General features: G+C 44.4%; 1 protein-coding gene across 9 annotated transcripts in view; it reads right to left on the bottom strand.

Moving 5' to 3' along the window:
• RC3H1 (ring finger and CCCH-type domains 1) overlaps positions 1-22974 on the bottom strand; it is an 828931-nt gene that overhangs the window by 614507 nt on the left and 191450 nt on the right. For all 9 annotated transcript variants that reach the window (XM_086956761.1, XM_086956804.1, XM_086956790.1 and 6 more), the window contains one exon: positions 18298-18537. In XM_086956761.1, the coding sequence (XP_086812887.1) occupies positions 18298-18537 (240 nt within the window). The remainder of the gene's footprint in view (positions 1-18297; positions 18538-22974) is intronic.

The following is a 22974-nucleotide window of genomic DNA, read 5'->3' as shown; positions in this document are numbered from 1 at the left end:
ACGGCTGAGCTCGAATCGCGTCGCAGCAGAGCGGGGGGGAAATAAATTACCTTCCTGCCTGGTTTCTCGTGGTCCGCCTCCTTCATTTTCCTGGAAGGGTTTGTTTGAAGGATTGTTGCTACATATACATACATATACATATACTTACATATACATATATATATATATATATATATACATACATACATACATACATACATATATATATATATATATATATATATATACCTTCAAATACAATATATCTGTATATCAATATATTGAAACCTCTGTATGAATACAAAAATAAAGAACACAGGTTACCTGAAGCTGTTCTTAAAGATATAAGTGTCGTAAGACAGCCTGACCAACTGCCGCATCCTCTTGGCTCGTTGATTGCAGGCAGTAATGTCTCGTGAACGTGTGGACATTCTTCAATGTCGCAGCACGGCAGATATTTTCCAGCGTCACCCTTGCACACAACGCTGCCACAGCTCTTGTGGCGTGAGCCTCGACCTCTCTCAGTAGTGGTCTATTCGATTTGATATGGCAGAAATGGATTACGGAAGCTATCTACCTGGAAATTGTGGCTTTTGTGACTGCTGTCCGAGCGTGGTTTGACCGTAAGCCTCAAATAATTGATCAGGTTTCCTGAAGGTTTTTGTCCTTTGCAGGTAGAATTTTAAACATCGTTTGATGTCCAAAGAATGTAGTGTTGTTTCTGCCGGTGTAGTAGGACTTGGAAAGAAAGCTCTCAACTTCACTAGTTAAATTTAAATGGAACTGTGATGGTACTTTAGGTATGAATGGTGGATTCGTTCGAAGAGTAGCATCCTTAGAGAAATGCAGGAAAGGTTCTTTAATAGTGAATGCCTGAATTTCACTTACTCTTCTGGCAGACGTTAAGGATAGAAGTAGGGCAACCTTCCATGTGAGATACTTGAGGTCTGCTTTATGAATGGGTTCGAATGGATGTTTCATCAGTTGTGATTGGAGGAGGCCTAACCGGAGAATAAGCTCGGAAAAGACCTCATGAACGGTTTGATTAGAGAGGACGAACATAGTGAGGGAATGTTGGCAACTTTCCTAAACCTGGAAAGAGCGCTAGATAGACTTTTATGGATGAAAAAGAGACCAGAGCGAGCCAGATGCAGTAGATAAGGAAGAATTACACCAAAAGCAAAACCTCTTCCATTTAAGACGATGAGTCTTCAAGGTGCTTTGTGCTCGTGATTTTAGTAAGATGCCACGGCAATCCTGAGGAATATGAAGGTCTTGAAATTCTAAGAAATCAGGAGCCATGCGTGTAATTTTAGAGATTGAGGGTCTGGGTGAAGTATCTGTCCCCCGTTCCGCGACAGCATTGTTGGAGTTGGAAGAAGACGGATTGAAAGGTCCTGGGATAGCAAAAGAAGTTCTTGGAACCAGTACTGGCGCGGCCACCGGGGAGCAATCAGGATGAGACGGCAGCCCTCCAATTTCATCTTGCTCAACACCATTGGAATCAATGCGATCAGTGGAAAAGCGTAAGCATAAATCCCTGACCACCGCATTGACAGGGCATTCCCTCGTGACCCCTGTTGAGGATATCTGCTGGCGTAATACCGGCATTTCTTGTTTTGCTTTGTTGCAAACAAATCCAAAGTCTGTTTGCCCCAGGCCTGGAAAACTCTGTTCACTTGAACGTGTTCTAATTCCCATTCGTGACAGTCTGATAGGGACCAGCTGAGTTTGTCCGCTATTGTATTGTGGAGGCATCTGACATGCTCTGCCATGAGAGTTATGTTATGAAGTGTTAGCCATTCCCATAACTCCTGAGCTTCCTTTGACGACGTTGACGACCTTTTCCCTCCTGGTTTGTTCACGTAGAACATGCTGGTGGTATTGTCGGTTCAAACTAAGACCGAAGACCCTGCAATCCTTGGAAGGAACGCTTGCAAGGTTAGGAAGATCGCCTGCAGTTCCAGACTGTTGATGTGTCGTCGTCTGTACTTCTGAGACCATTTGCGTTGCACTTGTAAATCTTGGAGATGACCTCCCCATCCCTCCATGGACGCACCCGTGTCAGAACGAAGTTTGGATAGTCCTGTATGAACGGGAGTCCTTGTGTCAGATTGGGTAAGAAGTAGAAAGCAACACAAACGCCTCTGCTGAGAAAGGTTATTTGTAAAACAAAGATGAATCTAACTGGTGTTCAGAATAAAGCAAAAACAACCTGCTGAATCATTAATCAACTGGAAATTTATTCCTCTTTTCCAAAAAATATATTTTTGTTTATACGTGACACAATGTTTTTAGTGCATGGATAGAACGACAGTTTTTTATATATATATGTACAGTGAACAGTAATTACAAGTGAAAAAATTACAAGTGAAAAAATTATTTACACACTCTCAACATTCGTGGCCTTCCAATCGTACAAAACACTTGCATACACAGGAAACAGTAAAACAATACAAGCAACAGTAAGGTACAAAAATACAAAAATACATGAAACCACGTATCGGTCATAAATCAGTCGGATAAATCCCTTGGTGTTTTTAGAGAAATAATCCTAAAGTCTTTTCAACTGAATTTTTGAAAAGGAGTATTCTTCTTAAAGAGGTTGATACATGGGCTGATTTATAACGCAAAAGATGTAGACCAGATACGTAGGAAAGGTGGTCGACGCGTTTCGAACCCGTACGAATAATAGGCTTCTCCTCAGGACCTGTACTGGTTCTGTGGAAACAATCAAAAATTGGGGTGCTTAGTCTAGCGAGCTATTTTAGAAGAGAGAGACACTCGCCCTAAGTCAAACCAAAGCCTACCTTAAGCAATTGAACCGGAGTCACATAATTCCAGACTAGAGAAGTCAATATTTCAAAGATTTCACCGTGGTGTGCATACAGGGGCTGTGAATAAACGAGATAAAACAAGCGCGCTTAGTTTCAAACCTAAAGTGTCTTTCCTAACTGCGGGGCGCGGGGTTGGGTATTTACCTGCACTGACGTCAGCAGTTGTTTTGACGTTTTAGTCCATGCTTCTGGTGATCCGTGGAGCGGGCTTGATTTGCGCCTCTGCTTCACTGTAAATGAAGCATGAGGTTAGGTTTGAGAAACCATTTGCGCGATCAAAGGAGAACGGTCATCATGGGAGCTACATACCGGGTGAGACAACGGGTCCTTCGTCCTCGGAGTCGTGCTGCAGAATGATTCAGAGCTGCAGAGCTGTTTAGACTGGTACTTCCTGGTTGATAAGTCTCTCAGAGGCTTCTGGGACTTGTAGTTCACTTCAAGGCGAGTCTACGGGTTGAGTAGTTCATGTGTTGGTTTTGTATATCTCTGACATCTCGTTCAATCCTCGCAAGGCAGTGTTGAACTTCATTATTAGTAATGCCTCACGTTGGGCTAGTCTGGCATCCAAATCTCCGCCCCTGGGATCTTTTTCAATTTTCGACAGTACTGTCCATTTTAAGTCCGATTGTTTATGCTTCATGTTTGTCCAATGATTGACAAGTGGGGCGTTTTCTACGCCTCTCCTTATCCGAGATTTATGCTGAGTGATCCTACTCCTTACTTCTTGTGTGGTCTTGCCTATATAGACCAAAGGGCATGGGCAGATGATAGCGTAGACAACATTTTTAGTTTTGCAATTTGTGAATACTTCGTGCTTCTAATGAATGTTTCCAAATGTGAAGACCGAGTCCTCAATGGTTTCATCGCAGCATATGCACGTGCCGCATTTGTGGTGACCTTTGGTGGGGGGTAGTCCAAACAGACTTTGTATGGTAGGTGATTTAGCCGGAGGAAGGGCAGCTCTTATGATATGATTAGCAATGCTTTTTTTTTTTTGAAAGCAAACAACGGGGGGGCTGACAGATCTTCATGCAGATTTTTGAGTAGATGCCAATTGGATAGAATTACTCTTGAAAGATTCCCTCAAAAGAGCATGGTGGACTCCCAGAGAGACCCTACTTGAAAAGAAAGTGAAACAAGATCTCACAAGAATGGTATGCGTCACCACCTTTTGCCCAGCGGCGAACCAATACAAAAAACTAATTCCGGCTAAATCACCTACCATACAAAGTCTGTTTGGACTACCCCCCACCAAAGGTCACCACAAATGCGGCACGTGCATATGCTGCGATGAAACCATTGAGGACTCGGTCTTCACATTTGAAAACATTCATTGGAAGCACAAAGTATTCACAAATTGCAAAACTAAAAATGTTGTCTACGCCATCATCTGCCCATGCCCTTTGGTCTATATAGGCAAGACCACACAAGAAGTAAGGAGTAGGATCACTCAGCATAAATCTCGGATAAGGAGAGGCGTAGAAAACGCCCCTCTTGTCAATCATTGGACAAACATGAAGCATAAACAATCGGACTTAAAATGGACAGTACTGTCGAAAATTGAAAAAGATCCCAGGGGCGGAGATTTGGATGCCAGACTAGCCCAACATGAGGCATTACTAATAATGAAGTTCAACACTGCCTTGCGAGGATTGAACGAGATGTCAGAGATATACAAAACCAACACTTGAACTACTCAACCCGTAGACTCGCCTTGAAGTGAACTACAAGTCCCAGAAGCCTCTGAGAGACTTATCAACCAGGAAGTACCAGTCTAAACAGCTCTGCAGCTCTGAATCATTCTGCAGCACGACTCCGAGGACGAAGGACCCGTTGTCTCACCCGGTATGTAGCTCCCATGATGACCGTTCTCCTTTGATCGCGCAAATGGTTTCTCAAACCTAACCTCATGCTTCATTTACAGTGAAGCAGAGGCGCAAATCAAGCCCGCTCCACGGATCACCAGAAGCATGGACTAAAACGTCAAAACAACTGCTGACGTCAGTGCAGGTAAATACCCAACCCCGCGCCCCGCAGTTAGGAAAGACACTTTAGGTTTGAAACTAAGCGCGCTTGTTTTATCTCGTTTATTCACAGCCCCTGTATGCACACCACGGTGAAATCTTTGAAATATTGACTTCTCTAGTCTGGAATTATGTGACTCCGGTTCAATTGCTTACGGTAGGCTTTGGTTTGACTCAGGGCGAGTGTCTCTCTCTTCTAAAATAGCTCGCTAGACTAAGCACCCCAATTTTTGATTGTTTCCACAGAACCAGTACAGGTCCTGAGGAGAACCCTATTATTCGTACGGGTTCGAAACGCGTCGACCACCTTTCCTACGTATCTGGTCTACATCTTTTGCCTTATAAATCAGCCCATGTATCAACCTCTTTAAGAAGAATACTCCTTTTCAAAAATTCAGTTGAAAAGACTTTAGGATTATTTCTCTAAAAACACCAAGGGATTTATCCGACTGATTTATGACCGATACGTGGTTTCATGTATTTTTGTATTTTTGTACCTTACTGTTGCTTGTATTGTTTTACTGTTTCCTGTGTATGCAAGTGTTTTGTACGATTGGAAGGCCACGAATGTTGAGAGTGTGTAAATAATTTTTTCACTTGTAATTTTTTCACTTGTAATTACTGTTCACTGTACATATATATATAAAAAACTGTCGTTCTATCCATGCACTAAAAACATTGTGTCACGTATAAACAAAAATATATTTTTTGGAAAAGAGGAATAAATTTCCAGTTGATTAATGATTCAGCAGGTTGTTTTTGCTTTATTCTGAACACCAGTTAGATTCATCTTTGTTTTACAAATAACCTTTCTCAGCAGAGGCGTTTGTGTTGCTTTCTAGTTCAGTTTGGCTCAGCCGTGCTGAGTAACGAGTCAAGACCCTTGGGTGTTTTGCAGATTGGGTAAGAAGAGCATCCACCATTCGTGGAGTGACTTTGATTACGTCGTCGAAGCAACCGGTCGCTTGTTTCCACTGAAGATGTAGTTCCTCCTGTAAAGGTATTATTTTTAGGCACGCCAAGGGGGTGAGATTTATGTCCTAAGAACACCTGACGTGCCAATTTCTGTAGGCGAAGTTGTCCTTCTTGAGATCACAATGCCTTGCATTGTATTGTATTGTGTCTAGACGTGCTCCCAGGAACAACAGGATCTGCTTTGGATGTAACTGGGATTTGCTTCTGTTCACAGTTAGTCCCAGAGATGCAAAGAGATTGCGACATGTTGAAATGGCATTCTTTACATTGTGCTTTGAAGGACCTTTGATTAACCAATCGTCCAAGTACGGGAAGACCTGGATTCCCCAAGAACGCAACGTTGCAGCTACTGGGGCCAGGCACTTCGTGAAGATCCTTGGAGCCGATTTGAGTTCAAACGGGATCACTTTGAACTGATAATGGGCGCCAGCCACAGTGAATCAGATATTTTCGATGTTTCGGATGAATCGGGATGTGGAAGTAGGAGTCTTCCATGTCAAGGAAGCCATAAAATCTCCCTTCAGGCAGCTCAGAATCTCTGACAGGATGACCATCTTATCTTATCTTAAGTGCAATTCATAGAGCACGCGGACACCAAAGGCTTCCTGGCGCTTTAAGACAGAGTGAGTGAGGGAGAAAGCGTGAGTGGGCGGAGGTTTTAACCAAGGGGAAGGAATAGGTGGGTTTTAAGCGATTTTCTGAAGTTCAGGAGGGAAGGGGTGGATTTGATGGAGAGAGGAAGGAGATTCCAAAGCCCAGGAGCCAGGTGGGGGAAGCGGCGACCACCGAATTTCTTGGTTTTTGCTTTGGGGGTGACTATCAGATGACGGTGGGCTGATCTGAAGTTGCGCATTGGACGATGAGGAGTAATTAAAGATTTGAGAAACGCGGGGCCGGAGCAGTGGAGGGCTTTGAATGTGAGGCAGGCCACCTTGAAAGCTTATTAAGCCTATTGGGAGCCAGTGCAGTCTGTGAAGTAGAGGTTTGGCCGATTGCCATCTGGGGGTTTTATGAATGAGGCGGGGCGCTTGGTTCTGAACAACCTGAAGGCGTTGTAGCAGGGATTGTGGGAGACCGTAGTAAAGGGAGTTGGAAAAGTCCAGATGGGAAAGTACAAGTGAGATGACAACTTGGGTAAGTGCGGCGGGCGGAAGTAAGTGGCGAACTTTGCGGATCTTCCGGAGCTGGTACATACAAGATGAAATTACCGCACCCACTTGGGCTTTGAGGGACAGTTCGGAGTAGATAATCACTCCCAGACTCTTCACTGATTTGACCGGGACTGTGGGGGGACCTAGCTCCGAGGGCCAGAACTGCGGGCCCCAGTGAGAGTGGCTGAGACCAGGAAGGAGGAGCTCAGTTTTCCCGGGGTTTAGCTTTAGTTGGTTCTGGTTCATCCAATGTTGGATGTGGATCATGACTGTGTGAAACGTATTGATGGCATGAGGTGAATTGAGCGGGAGGACAATCTGTAAATAGTCGGCATAGTTGTAGACAATGATGTCCCATTTCTGAAGAGAGTGGATCAAGGGCCGGAGGTATAGGTTGAACCGGAGCGGTGAGAGGGAGGAGCCCTGGGGGACTCCGCAGGTCGTGGGAGTTTTTGTTGCGGTGTAGGGGCCCAGGCGGACAGCCTGTGTTCTTCCAGTCAGGAAGGACTCGACCCACTTAAGAGCGGTACCCTGGATGCCTGCCTGTCCGACACGGTGGAGAAGGATGTTATGGTCTACCGCGTCGAACGCGGCCGACAAGTCCAGGAGTACGAGGGCCTGGGGGAGCCCCGCATCCGCGTTGCTCCTGAGTGTCCAGGACTGCCAGAATACCGGCCTCAGCAGAGTGGGCAGGTCTGAAGCCGGCTTGGTTGGGCTCAAGGTGACAAGAGGATTCGATAAAATTTGACAGACATCGGGTGACGTGGGCCTCCATTAATTTTGAAAAGTAGGGAGGGAGATGGGGTGATAATTTGATGGCTCCACGGGGTCGGCGCCAGGTTTCTTAAGGAGGGGCACTAGGATGGCCTCCTTGAGAGAGCTAGGGACAATGCCACTGTTGAGTGAACCATTCAGCAGGGGTAGAATACAGTCAGATAGATTGAGGCAGATACTCCGCAAGACAGATAGCGGACAGCAGTCATTAGGGGAGCCAGATTTCACGCGAGTGGCGAGTTCCGCTAATGAGATAGGGTTCAGGGCAGGGAAGGTAGAGAGGGCTAAGGGGTTGTTGGAGGAAGTGAACGATGGGTATGGCTGGGGTGGGGGGTGGATAGAGTTTTTGATTTTTGTGATCTTTTCCACAAAGAAGAGGTTGAGAGTGTTGCATGCCTCTTGAGTAGGGGTCTGGGCTGGGAGGGTTCTGTTGTCAGTGGTAAGTTCATTCATGACTTTGAACACCTCCTTTGATTTGTTGACTGCCGACGAGATCCTATTGGAAAAGTGTTCCGTTTTGGCTAGGGTAATGGCCGTTTTGTATTCTTTGCGCGCAGCCGTATAAGACTGCCTGGCTGAGTTGGAATAATCGCGTCTCCAGATGCGTTCCAGCTGGCGCGTTTTTAATTTGTGTTGCTTGAGGTCATCAGAAAACCACCTGTGGGAGTTGTGGTGCCTAGTGCGGGGGAATTTGATCAGGGGGGCAGAGTGGTCGCTGGCCGACTTCGACGGAATAGAATACGACATCGTATCCTGGCTGATGTTATCAGAGGGATTGAAGACTGGACGGGTGTCGGCCAGGGTTGTAAGGAAGCCCTGGGAGTCATACGTACTCCATTTTCGTGAGGAGCCACCAGCCATCATAGGAGCGAGAATCCGGCCGACGACAGTGATGGAGGTGTCTACTAGGTAGTGGTCTAACCAGACACAGGGGGATATAGCTGGCTGGGACAAAGCCAGATTGCAGGTCCAGATCTGGTCCAGGATGTGGCCCTTGGTATGGGTGGGTCGGGTGACCTGTTGGGTGAGGTTCAAACTGTTGAGTCTCAAAGAGCTCTATAGCATGGGGACCGGCGTTGGTGTCATTGAACCAATAGTTTAGACAACTGTTCGCTCATGATGGTAGAAAAGGATGACATAGGATATGGAGGCCGATATAAGAGGAGGAAGGTAAGAGCACTTGTGCCAGTTTCCACGCTAATAAGTAAGTTATCCACCTCAGGAAGGGGGAGGGAATAAGAGGAGATAGAGTTCAGGCGCTTAGATATGATGGCTGCCACCCCACCCCTGGGCCGGTCACCAGGGCGATCGGCATGGAGAATGTAATAGTCAGGAGGGAGGGCCGCCAAGAAAACCCTGTTTTTTGAGGAACCTGTTGAGGTTGCGAAGGTCCAGAATTGGTCGCCATTCTCCTGATTTCTTTTTGATGAGGAAAAAACGGGAGTAGAAACCTGTCCGTTTCTGAAGAACTGGGACCTTCTCTATAGCGTTCTTGAGGAACATTGAATAAGCTTCCTTGAACAATAAGTGAAGACTAGGGGGAGGGGGTCCCTTGGGCAGAGTCGTTGCTGGCTTGGTGACAAATTCTAGGGTGTGCCCATGCTTTACGAGGTCTAGCACCCAGCGGTCGGATTTAATTTTTTGCCACTGATCTAGGAAAAAAGAAAGGTTTGAGCTTATTGGGAGGGAAGGAAATGTGATTGGCGCCCGGCTGAACTCACTTGTTTCAATGAGTCTCGCCCTTGATTGTTGGCGCGTTTTCGGCCTCCTTGGCGCGAGAGGGAAACCAGCCGTATTGGATTGGCGGTAAATGATTGATAAGATTGCGGATATTGAGGCTGATATTGTCTGCTCTGTTGATGGTAACCTCCTCTAGAAGAATAGCCACGACCTCTAGCACCTTTGAATGTTCCCCTTTTGTACTGTAGGGAACCCAAAGATCTTGCGGTATCAGTATCTGTCTTGAGTGCTTGGAGGGCTTCATCAATATGTTTGCCAAACAAAGATTCGCCGTCATAGGCCTTATCTAATATTTTGGTTTGGACTTCTGGTCGGAAGGTGGTAGCCTTTAACCAACCTTGGCGCCGGAGAACTGCAGCCCCAGTTAATTGCCTGAAATTTGTGTCGACAGTCGATAGTTTCTGATGCTGCACGCTCTCCCTCCAACAAGATCTTTCTAGCCTCCTGTTTGTCCTCTGGAATAAGGTAAATCAGACCCGCCATTTCTGACCACATTTGGCGATCAGAACACCAAATGATCGCTAATGAATTCGCTGCCCTGATGGAGGCGGCAGCCATGGTTGAGAACTTTTTACCAATGAGGTCAAGACGATGTCCTTCTTTGTCCGGCGGTGCAGTGATGGGTGTGGCCGGTCTTTTAGACCTTTGTTGGGCAGCCTGTGAAATGACTGAATCCAGCCTGGGGTGACCAATGAGGCAGGATGGGCTGTTGATCTGAGCACGATATTTTTTATCAATCCATGGAAGCACTGCAGGCACGGCGCAGGATTTTTCATAATCTTGATGCCCTCAGTCCATATGTAATCTATTATTGTAATTGCTCTGGTAACTTTCCTAGCCTCCTCTTTGAAATAGTGGAGGAAACTATCAGTTTGTTCCACAGTCACTGGAAGCTGAAACCTAGTAGAAGCTCGCTGCATGAGGTTATGAAATCCACCTATATCTTCTGGAGGTGACTGATGGTTGTGGAGTTAGTGGAGACGGCATGGGAATAATATATGAATCACACTGGATCCAAGTGAGGATTCTCTGGCAGTTCGCCTTCTTAAACTTCTTCATCCGAAGAAGTGTCCGGAGTTTGGGCAGGCTGAACAGGCTGGTGCTGTTGAGGAGGTTCTGTAATTGGAGACATTGGTGCCTGAACCTCCGGCTGAGGTATTGGATCTGGAACTACCACAGGCTGGGGTGGTGGAACGACTTGCTGCGGTGGAAAGTGCTGCCTATAATCAGCTAACAAGTCCTGCAAGTCCTGAATGAGGGTAGAAGGCAGATGGCTGGACTCTGAAATCCGAGAATGCCTCTGGTATCCTGTGTGGTGAGGAACAACAATGTCCTCCTGGTAGTAGTGTTCCGTGTAGTCTTCATCTTACTCGTCTTCTTGACATTTAATGTTCAGTTCTGAAGGATGACTAGCTATTCCAAAAGCTCCTTCATAGTCATCATCATCATAGTCATCATCCTCCTCTTGGGCATATGTGTCAAGGAGGTGAGACGGCGTAAGTGGTGATATATACGAACACTCTTGCCTTTGGAAAGATTTAAGCTGGAAACTTTTCGAAGAAATCGGAGTTTTGAAAAGTTTGCACCGCCACTAAAGACTTAGTATAAGCAGGTTCCACTCCTTTAGATGGTATGGTCGTTGACGGGGGCAAAGAAGATAAATTCACCATCGATGGATTTCACTTTAGTCGCCATCCACAAGATCATAGTCGACGAGGCAGAAGTTGACGGGACCATCGTCGATGGGCTCGACGTCGACGTGGCACTCGTAGACAGCACAGAAGATGTCTTAGTCGGCGACAGAAGCTTGGTCGACTGTACCTTCGTCGACGAGTGTTTAGACGGCTTCGTCAATGAGGCTTTCATCGATGGATCATCGAAGACGGCTTTTTTAGACACTATGGCGATCAACGTCGACAGGATAGGAGAAGTAATAGAAGTAGTAGAAATTGTCGCAGTCGACGAAGGAGCTGATGATGTGACAGAGATAGTCGACAAAGGTAAAGCTGAAGAGACAGAACAGCTTTTACTCACGGTTTTGATTAATTGCTTTTTAGAGTCCTTGAGAGCTGAAGCTTCTGTAGACTGAATAGGCCCAGAGGATTCAGAAAGACCAGAAGTGGAGTGTGAGGATTTGAGATGTTTTCACCCCTCACTTGACGAACTGTCCTGAGATCTTGCTCTCTTGCTGGAGGTTAAAGCTATCATCATCTTCAGTTGAAGAAGATTTGAGCCACAACAGGACTCTAGCCTCCCTATCCCTTAGAGTTTTTGAAGGGAAGGTTCGGCAGATCATACAATCTTTAGCCTCATGCTGTGGGTAGAGGCAATAGATACAGTCCTTATGTTGATCATCAACATAGACTCTCTTTTTGTCATATGTTCTGCAGGGTTTGAACAAGGCCTTCTTGTCAGACATCATGAAGGAAAAACTGAGTAGCACTCAGGGAGACTCCCTTCCACACGACGTGCGGTGAAAATCTGAGGAGAACTGGCTCTGCAGAGAGGGTTCTAGAGGGTGCTGCTAGCTGATTGGTTGGGACAAAGACTTTGGTCTTTTTAGCATAATGATGTAGATAGGCTACTAAGATTTAGGCCTCAGGCCTTTTCCTTAGGGCCTACTACTGTTCTTTACCTTTGGCACTGCTATTTTATTTACCGTGGGACTCCCGCCTCGTCGACGGGGAATGATTCAGGCATGTGAATCTATGAAAGATACCCCAATACTGGATAACCCACAATGCTCCAGCACAGACTCTATACTTATGATTATGCTTTTCCCCTTATGCTCAATGTACATGTAGATATGGCAAATCATGATAAGGCCTGCATCCTGGGAGAGGAACAGGTTGTAATTAAAAGCAAATGGAAACGCGGAGACCTGAGCAATATGGCTGATGCCCGGTGGAGCTGCTAGACCGCTAATGAGGAGATTGGCCCTGGTTTTCCCCTTGACCGTCACCTACGACATTGGGCACGGTTCCTCCTCGTCTCCCTGCTATCACTACTTCCTCCCCTCCCTCCTACGAATTCTTGCAACATTGTTTATGTGTACTGTACCTTACTAAGCTCGTGCAACTGATGTAACTTTAAACGCAACGATCCTAAATGTAAAGCGCTCTGATACCCTCGTGGGTCAAGTTCGCGCTATATAAAACTTAATAAATAAATAAAATGGAGCTCTTTACCCTCAAATATAAGATCCACGGATTATGATCTTATCTGCAGAAAACTACTCAAGAATATGATCTTCCCCACATAACCACCATACTTAAACATAAAAATACAATTTAAACAAAAAACAATGCCTATGGTAAACTTTTTTTATATTTAGTTGTCGAAAAGACACCATTAATTGCCCTTTCTTAACCGAAAGTCATGGTCATAATGAAAAAATCTGAATTAGATCAAAGCCTCTTGTTATCCTATATGCATTAGAGCTACATAAAACACTCGTAGGAGAAATATCGAAGCTATATGTTATTTAGCTTATTTATTCTTTTCTTTTTAGTACCTCTTATTTTTACCAAACATATATACAAACTACATAAACACACTTTATACAATAAATACAAAAGACAATTCAAAGGTAACCAATTATGGTGGTCTAAATAGCCCACAATTATTTCAAAATAGAAGGACGTAGACATGTAATTATGTCACAACATTCCCTGAAAAAAGTTCATCAACACAAAGCATAAATAGGAGCTTCAAAGGGTAAATTATTTTCTGCCTCCAACAACAGTATATTTACAGCTCCTAAATCATATAATGGCATCTATGCTATCCCGATTTTCTTATGTTGATGCCTATTCAAATACAGTCGACGCGTTTCAGCCTTTTTCCACTTCAGGCCTCTTCAGGACTTTAGGGCAATTCAACCAATATATTCCTTAGGTCAACCTCTATTGAAATTTAATCCAACCGATGGGGTCATTTTCTAAATTTTTAGACTGAGGATATGTGGAAAAATCACTTCGGTCCACCTGATCACCACCTCCCGTTTCTAGGGGGTCGGAGTGCACGTATTCACGTAGGGCAGATACATAATTATCATAATACAGCACTCTTTCTTGAAATAGGGAACACGTTTCCAACTCAATCTGTGCCCTCGGACACGTCGATTCAGGAAGAGTTCCTGAATCGACGTGTCCAAGGGCACGAGAGCCCTAAAGTCCTGAAGAGGCCTGTAGTGGAAAAAGGCTGAAACGCGTCGACTGTATTTGAATAGGCATCAACATAAGAAAATCTGGATAGAATAGATGCCATTATATGATTTAGGAGCTGTAAATATATTGCTGTTGGAGGGAGAAAATAATTTACCCTTTGAAGCTCCTATATATGCTTTGTGTTGATGACCTTTTTTCAGGGAATGTTGTGACATAATTACATGTCTACGTCCTTCTATTTTGAAATAATTGTGGGCTATTTAGACCAACATAATTGGTTACCTTTGAATTGTCTTTTGTATTTATTGTATATGTTTGGTAAAAATAAGAGGTACTAAAAAGAAAAGAATAAATAAGCTAAAGAACATATAGCTTCAATATTTCTCCTACGAGTGTTTTATGTAGCTCTAATGCATATAGGATAACAAGAGGCTTTGATCTAATTCAGATTTTTTCATTATGACCATGACTTTAGGTTAAGAAAGGGCAATTAATGGTGTCTTTTCGACCACTAAATAAATAAAAAAAGTTTACCATAGGCATTGTTTTTTGTTTAAATTGCTTTATTGCCAGATGCCTTTGGGTTATTCGGGTTCCCCTGTCTTGAAAAAAAAAAGAAAAAAAATACAGCATATCCCTGTGTATCTAAGCATTTTTTTGGGCAATAGATGTGTAGCTACATGTGTATTGCTTTGTATAAACATGCATACTAATTATGTTTTTAAAGATACAGATATTCGTTGGTTCTGCTTAACAAATATACATATTACTTGTAGTTACACTATTCTGTGTTTAACATGTATATAAGTGACAACATAAATAAGTACATTTTTATAACTTTTTACCAACAATTGCTTCACTATTTAATTACCAAAAAACTACATTAATTTTAAGTACAGCAACATTTGAAGGTCTGAGATTATTGAATGCAACTTTAATCTACATAGATTACCTTCCTTGTACGTGTGCCTTCCATGTGCATCTTTAAATTGGTTACTTTGCTTTTAAATCAGCATATCCAATGCACTATCCTATATCTCACAGTGTCCTCTGCCTCAACTCTGACTCTTCTCAAACCTCTTTCTCTACTACTCTTTCCAATGAACTACACTATTTCTCACCCTTTATCGCTCTCAATATATCCACTACCTCCACTCATTCATCCCAAAACCCATACCACTATAATCCCCAAAATAACCAGTTTGAGACACTTCCCTCCTCTACACCTCCTTGCATCATCTCATAACTCTTACTATTCAGATCTCCCAAAAACACCTTTTTAAACTCTTCCCTCAGACTCTTCTCCCTCGACTTTACTCACTCCAAATCCCCTCCTATTGCTATGAACTCCGGAAAAAAAAAGTTTAAACCCTTCCCTATCACTCCACTCTTCCTTTCCAATCCAAACAACAGACTAACATGTCAAGTGCTCAAATTATTTTTCATATTTCCCTATACTAACGCCCCACTAATCCCATTTGTGTTCCGGACTAGCGTGCTACCCGCCAGAAAGCGTTTCAACACCTTATCAGGGGGAGAAAGCTATATAAATGCAAACCCTTCATTTTTCTATCCCTCCCTTATCCTTTCACAATCCAAATAACAGACTAACATGTCCACCGCTGAAATTAATTTCATATTTCCCTAGACTAATTCACCATTAACCCTTTTTTGGTTCCGGAGAAGCGTGTTACTCGTTAAAAAAGCACTAATCAGGGGTAGTAAGCGCAATATAAATGCAATCACTATACATTATGAACCTACATCACGGCAAACTGAAAATAGACTGCTACAGGTAAGTAATTTTTCCATTTGAATGTGCTGGTGGAGATCCTTAATGCAGTTGCTTGCGAGCTGAAGTGGAAGGCATCTGGAACAAGGTTTTAACCCCTTTGATGCTTATGATGGAACGGTTCCGTCATCAGCGTCCGTTGGGCTGTGCTGATGACGGAACCGTTCCGTCATGACCACACCCGTTTTTCGAATCTTCAGCACAGCGCGAAAATTCGCGCCGCGCTGAAGAGGTTAAGTACAGTCTACTTGATCTGTGCTTCTTAGCGGCCAGGAATGCACACTATGCTAGTGGGATACTGCCAGCTCCTTTTTTCTGCAAGTGGAAGGTGCTCTAGGTACCGCATAATGTGAGCCTTTAGCTGTGACAATTTGGTTGAATACTCCCAACCGTTCATCTAGCAAGGCCTGCTTTTCAGATTGCGTGGTCAGGATATGGTTGGGCAAATGCTACACACAACTGTTGTGTCTTTCTGAAGGACAGAGAATGGTTAACATAGCCTATAATAGCTCTTACAAATTTAAAGCGGGTAAATTGACGGACTGCGTAGCTCATAACATAGAAAACCAACACTACTTTTCATGGAAAAATTAGAGCGACAGAGGGAGCGAGTGACAAAGAATACACGACTGCCTCTGTAAACCTGCATGAATGCTTCTTCAACTGACAGTTTGTTTACTCCCTCTTTGAAGAGTCCCATAGATGGCCTGTATAGGATACGAGTGGAATATGTCAAAAGGAACCAGCATGAGCTTAGCGAGGACAATATGGTGAAGAAACAAGCAGCCCAAATATTGTTTTAACACCTTCATTGCTTTAACAACAAATGATGTTTTCTCTTTTGCATATATGCAGCTATTGCTACCCAAGCAACAATTATGGAAGTGTAGGCACAGGCAAACATACCTGACCAATTTACCCATAGGACATTGCGCAAAACATTGTATGTACATGGAGAGGCAGAATATAGGCATTTTGATTAGTGTGCAGCTAGAAAAAAGGTTGGGGTCCCCTAGGTGTGAAAGTTTTGGTTGCGAACCAGCTGAGAAGATCAGCAATGTCACTGCCCACCCAGGAATGTGCTCTAATAACAAGCGTGAATGATGACAAAGCTCCATACAGCTTGAACCATATTGGATAATTCTGGCAAATGTATGCTACTATTTGTTGATGTAGTGCTTGGTGGTCATATCGTCTGCCCCAATCATTCCTATCTTGTTGTGAAGTCTGCACCACCACTGCACCACCAAAAGCTCTAACACCTTCCCGTGGGGACACCTGAACAGGAAGGTTGCTCATGTAGGCCACTCAACATGTCCTAGGGTAAGCTTTCCCTGTAACGGCAATCAGTGCGGCTCCTAAAAATCATTGAGTTGGTTTAAGAAAAAAGTGTGACTTCATGGAATTGAGGGCAAGGCATTGTGCTCGAATCATCCACTTCACCTGCTAATCTTTCATGTACCCTATACAAGTGAATCTAGCTGAACTACATATGAGATTTAGTAAGAAACTTACAGTCCTAGAGCTGCTTCATAGGATCTTCAAAGAAGTCATAAATGTTTGAATAACATTTCCCCTTCAGGGAGCTACAGAACTATGAGCTATATTTGCACATCCAATCTCAGCACCAACTACCACTTAGGTTTCTGAGAATTGCCTCTTCCAGAAGACCCACCACATTGAATCGATCAAAGCCTCAGTGTAAACTACATTACCTTTACAGAGGTTATGTTCTGTATATTTGTAAACCACGCTATCAGGTGTGTGCGCACCAAGCCCTTCCTATGGTAGGTTGGTTAATTGAAAATCCAGTTTTTCAGCTTCTTGCAGAATTCAAAAGAGAGGAGGAGGCTCTGATGTGGAATAAGAGGCCTCAACATCGAATCTTGAAGCCAAGGAGTCAGCTATATTCTGAACGAAGGAAAATATTAAGAAATATAAACTCACTTCACCCAGTCTTCAGAGCTGCACAAACTCCCAGTGATGCAAAGAATTAGATTTTAAATTAATTGTATCCTATAGTATTTGCAGAGTTTAAAGCTCAGGGTCCAATAAATCTTCAAAAACAATGCCCATTACTCAAGTCAGACAATACAAAAGAGACCTACTTAATTAGAAAGAAAATGGAGGCAGAATAATCACTGATGTCCGAACTCTAGAATGCATTGAGTACTGACCTGACAAACAACCCAAAACAAACTACGGGACAGGCTCAAAAAGAAGACCCTTCAAAGAGGTTATTGCAGAAAAACGTTACCAGAACTGAGCTCCGCCCCTAACATCAAGGAAATGGGCCACACCCCAACGAGGAAATGCAGGACCCTGCCTAAGACATCAAACAAAGACTAGGAAAGAACATTTCCCTGTCCTAACCTTATTTTCCATTACATTTAACAGGTGGCCCCTCGTGCAATCCCCTAACAATTAACCATGTAATGTTGCAAAGTCGACGCCAGGTAACAAAGTGGTGTGATATAAATATAAATATTTAATACAGAAACAGTTTCCAAAACATGTTTCCAACTCAGTTGGCCTGGTGCCTTCCTCTAAACAATGCACCAGTTGGCCCCCACTGATAAATATTGGGCTGTAGTTCCGTCACAAGGCAGACCAAGTCTTTAATCTGATGTGAGAAGGTGGTTTACTTGGAAGACTAACAACCCAGTACAGAATGAAATGTTGCAAGCTATTGGCAAAGAAATTCTCTTTAAGCTGAACTAATGATTTTACCAAGATGAGTTATCAGATTCCAAACTGCAGGTAATGATAGGGATGTCTTGTATAGCTCTATTGAAAGGTCACCCACAACTCTGCTCCCAACTCATGCACCAATAGTCTTCCCTTCACGCTGCATACCTGGTCCAAGGAACTGGCACCCCCGGGCACGGACAGCAGCCCAAAGATTGGAGGAGAGCTGTTGAGGATTCTGGTGCTGGAGAATGAGTTCTGTGACGGTTCTCTCGCCCAGCGAGCGTGCAGCCCGCATAGCCCGGATCCGCCCTTCCTCCTCCACCAGCTGACAGTGCACCAGGGTCACTAGCTTCCGTTGCATCGGGCGGCTAAGCACGCTCTGAGTGCTGCTGTTCACACCAACACCTATGAAACAGATAAACACTTCAATGAACATCTAAAACACCAGAAAACAAACACACATCTTGTTTTGCAGTTAATAGTGGGTTTTATATTCTGGGCTGATTATGCATCTACGGATTTGTTTGGAAAAATTTACCTGTTTTGTCTAAAGGCTTGAGATTGTTTCTATCAACTAAGGGCCATCTTTTTAGGGGGTGGGGGTGGGGAGGAAAAAGTGAGAAAATAGAGGGATGTGTGCACAAGCTTGCTTTCGCACTGAACTTCACAAACTCTGGGGATTGTAACACAACACTTTGTGATTTTGTGAAGTACAAATTACAGCTCTACAAATGTTCAGAAGAGGAACCTTTGATAATTGAAGAAGGTACAATCTTCAAAGAGTGGAGGCTTGATCATAGTCTAAAACCCAATAGCGATAATCTTTTACATTTTTGTTTTGATTTTTTAAAAACCTTTATTGAAAAAATTGCCAAGCACGGTTACAAGATTCCCAAGTTGCAAGGGACTAAGCACAGTGATACGATACAGCACAGCAGAGACTACCTCAAGCTTGTGAAACTTGGGGACAATGTCAGGAAGAAATGTCATGTAACCGCTGAGAGGATGAAAAGTACAACAGAACTAGACACCAGAAGTAGAGAAGAGAGGCGAAGGAGCAGAGGGGAGCAAGGGCAGAAGGGAAGTAGCTCATTGACCTTCACCGGAGGCCGCCACGGCGGGGCGCCGGCAGGGAGCGCGGGAGAGGTCGCAGGGTGCTGAGAATCATGGCTTGAAAGGTAGGTCACAAGTGGACCCCATATGTCAAGAGGGCGAGATCGGGCTGGTAGAAGGTCCCAGAACTCAGACAGAAGGGTCTGACAGTGGGACGCGTCCTCGAGCCAGAGGGCAACCGTAAGCGCAGGCCTAGGACCCCAACACATGGAGACCCTGCGCCGTGCGATGACCAACAGCATGGCAGTCAAGCGGCGGAAGGCGTCCGGGCAAAATTTAACAAAGCCTAAGAGGCAGAGGGTCAGGTTGGAGCAGTGACGAAGTGAATTCAGACATAATAGCGCAGACCTCGCACCAATATGCGGAGACCCGGGGGCACAGCCAGGCGAGGTGGGAGAAGTCAGCCGCGGGCGCAGAGCAGCGCAGGCATCGGTCACTTGCGATAAGTCCTAACCTGAGCAATTGGGCTGGAGTTCGATGTAGCCTATGTATGTACTTGAAATGAATAAGGCGCAGACGATAATTTGGGGATAGACGTTTGATCTGATTACAGCAATACAGTCAATCGATTTGAGAAATTTCGACTCCTAGGTCTTCGCCCCATACAACGCGTGCTTGGTCAGAGGATGTGGAAGACGCTGCCAGCGTGCAAGCATAGATTTTAGTTATCAACTTCTTAGAAAAGGGGGGTGCATAGAAAAGATCGAGAGTGGCCATCGAGGGGGAGGCTGGGGGAACGAGGGGTGAAGCTTCCTACAGACAGCCCTGAGTTGGTAGTAAAGCAAGGTGTCCATGTGGCCAGAGTCGGCGGCAAGCGAGAAGAATGTGTTCCCAGTGTAAAGGTCTGATACTGTGGAGAGCCCCAGGTGAGTGGCGTGTTTAATCACCCCAGAAGACTGAAGAGGGGGAAAAGCCGGGTGGTGAGCGATTAACATTGGATAATTTTTTACCTTCAATAATAGTTCTCTATCATGATTATTTGCTTTAAATTCATACACACAAAGCCCCAAAATGGGCAGGATCCCAAAATATCGTTACACTCATGAAGTCCATTTTTAGCCTAGAGAAAAACGCAGTTGGCCTCCAAGTTTATTTGGGAATCTAAAATACAGATTTGGTTCTGTTGAACTGGAACTATAGAGGAAAGAAAATTTGCTAAATTCTATAAAGATATCTATGATGGAAAACTGGTGTTAGAAGTGGCTTTATTTTCCATCTTGAGATCTTCATTAATATTCATAAGCAGTTACCAGAATGACAAAAGCATCCCTTCCCACAGAAGGTCGTAGAGCCATTAGAGAATGAGGAAAATGGACAATAGATCATAATGACATGAAAACTTGAAGTATGCATTCTCAAAGATGCTTACGAAGCAGCTATGAAACCAACAAAAAGAGAACAGCTAGGATTCAAACTGATACTATTCTGTTTCATTTCAATTTACATATACTGAAATTCAGGCAAAGATGTAAACTTGTGGAATGCAATGATATCCTGCTGCAAACAAAAGGATTTGGACCCGTTAGCAACTTATGTAACAAACAAGAGACAGCCTAATCAATTGTCATTGGTTGCACGTAAGCCTCTACACACAGGTGCCATAAATGAAAAGCCCATTTTTTTACATGCATATTTAGTCAAAGTCCCCTTGCTGTAAATGAGAGAATCAAGAGCCCTGTCTTCAAGTAGGGGACAAAAAAAACACTATAGACAAAGAAAAACTGAGAGTCTCTACCAAAAAAGGTGTTAGCAAAGGTTAGTAACTTGTTCTTCTGATTGAGACGTCTAACCGCAGATTCATCACCTTTGGAATGGTTCTTCCTCCTTAGAAAGATGAGGCAGTGCATTATATGTTGACAAGGAGATGGATTTCCCTACATGAAAGGGCAGGACTACTTCAGGCAGGAATGCTGCTTCTGTTCAAAGTACTAATTTGTCTGATACAAAGGAGACAAATGGTGGAAAAGAAGACAAGGCCTGAAGTTCACTTTTCTGGCAGATTTTACGGTGATGAGGAACATAGTTTTAAGCATAAGTAGGCATAAAGGACGGATGTGTAAAAGGCAAGTACATAAGGTAGGTCAAGACAAGATTTAAATCCCAGTAAGGCATTATAAAAGGAGTAAGTGGGAACATAGGAATCATTGCTTTTAAAAATAGGCATCACAACAGATAGTCTGAAAAGGAACAGCTAATCACGTAAACATAAAAAGGCTGATGAGTAAATTTTAACTACAGCCACAATAAGGACTTGCTTGACCAATGATAAAGTAAACCAAATGCCAGATAAAGAAACTTGTCTGGGTTGGCTGTGACCAGGAGAACACTACACAACAAATTTCTCTCAGCGTCCTGCATAGATAGACTTCGTTGAGGGATGACTGGCTGCCAGAATAACACCAGGATGAAGGGAAAATGTCATTAATTGTCACAGCTTAATAATTTACATGCATTGAGGTGTAGGTTATGTAGAATCAGGTGCAAGACTCAGCACTGCTGCTGTGACAGCAGATCCTCCCAAAAGGGCAGAGAAATCAAAGGACGTGTGCTAATAGCTGGAACCTCAGGGTACCACACTCTCCTTGCCCAGTCTGGGAACATTAAGATGACTTGGGCTCGGTCTCTGCTGATCATTTGCTGTACTCTTAATTTTCTGGAGCACTCTGGGCAGGAGAGGTAGGAAAGGGAAAGGTGTGCAGGAGTCCCCAGCCCCAATGCAGGCGAAAGGCATCTCCTAAAGACGACGACCTTGTGAACTCAAATGCGCAGAAATCTAGATGCGCACATTCTGTGTAGTGGCGAATAGATCGAGCCTAGGTTCACACCTTTGCCGAAAGATGCACTGTGCCAACTTTGAGTGCAACAACCATTCGTGATCTGCTAGGCACCATCAGCTAAGTTTGTCTGCAGTGGGGTTTAAAGATCCTGTCAGATGCTGGACAATTAGGGAAATGTCTTGAGCATTCAGCCACTTTCAAAGGCATAGAGCTTTCTGGCACAGAAACCACAACCGCACTCTGCCCGGCAGAGGGTGCCGTCATAGCACCTGACCCCCTTGAATATTAAAGGAGTCGGCAGGCGACGCCTAGACGAGAGTGTGGTGCACCACGCTGGGAACTGTGTAAAAGGAAACTGCCGGGGAGGCCTAGCGCCCTGAGGGGAGAGCTTCATAACAGAAGTTTGGCTTCAGAACACTGTCGGTCCCCATTAGCGTTGGCTTTGTTGCCCCTGCCACCAGACGGTCCTAGTTGAGGTACTTGGCGTGCGGACTGCCGGCGCGGACCACCTGCGCAGCCACAGTCATAACAACCATGGGCAGGCCCGATGCGAAACAACCAAAAATTAACTTTGACGCTGCTAAGAGGTCATCCGGGGCGGCGCAGGACCAGCGGAACCAGGCGGGGGCCAGTGGGTCACCTGGTGAACCATCCAAACCGGTTGCAGACCTGCAGGATGTCCTCCGGGAGGTTCGCCAGGGGTTTGCTACGATTACAGAAAAAGTACACAGGATGTCCTCACGTATGGACGCCATGGTCCATAAACTGGATGTTCACGAAGAATGCTTAAAAGAAGCGGAGCAACGCATCTCGGACGATACCACGGCTAGACATACCTCTCAGCTTTCCAGGATGGACAACCTGCTGCGAATAATTCATGCTAAGAATGAGGATTTGGAGGCGAGAAGCAGACTTAACATTCGCATTGTGGGAATTCCAGAATCAACCAACA

The sequence above is a fragment of the Lissotriton vulgaris genome, chromosome 1_1, assembly GCF_964263255.1.
Source record: "Lissotriton vulgaris chromosome 1_1, aLisVul1.2, whole genome shotgun sequence".
NCBI classification, from domain to species: Eukaryota; Metazoa; Chordata; class Amphibia; order Caudata; family Salamandridae; genus Lissotriton; species Lissotriton vulgaris.
This window is presented reverse-complemented; position numbering and strand designations above follow the sequence as displayed.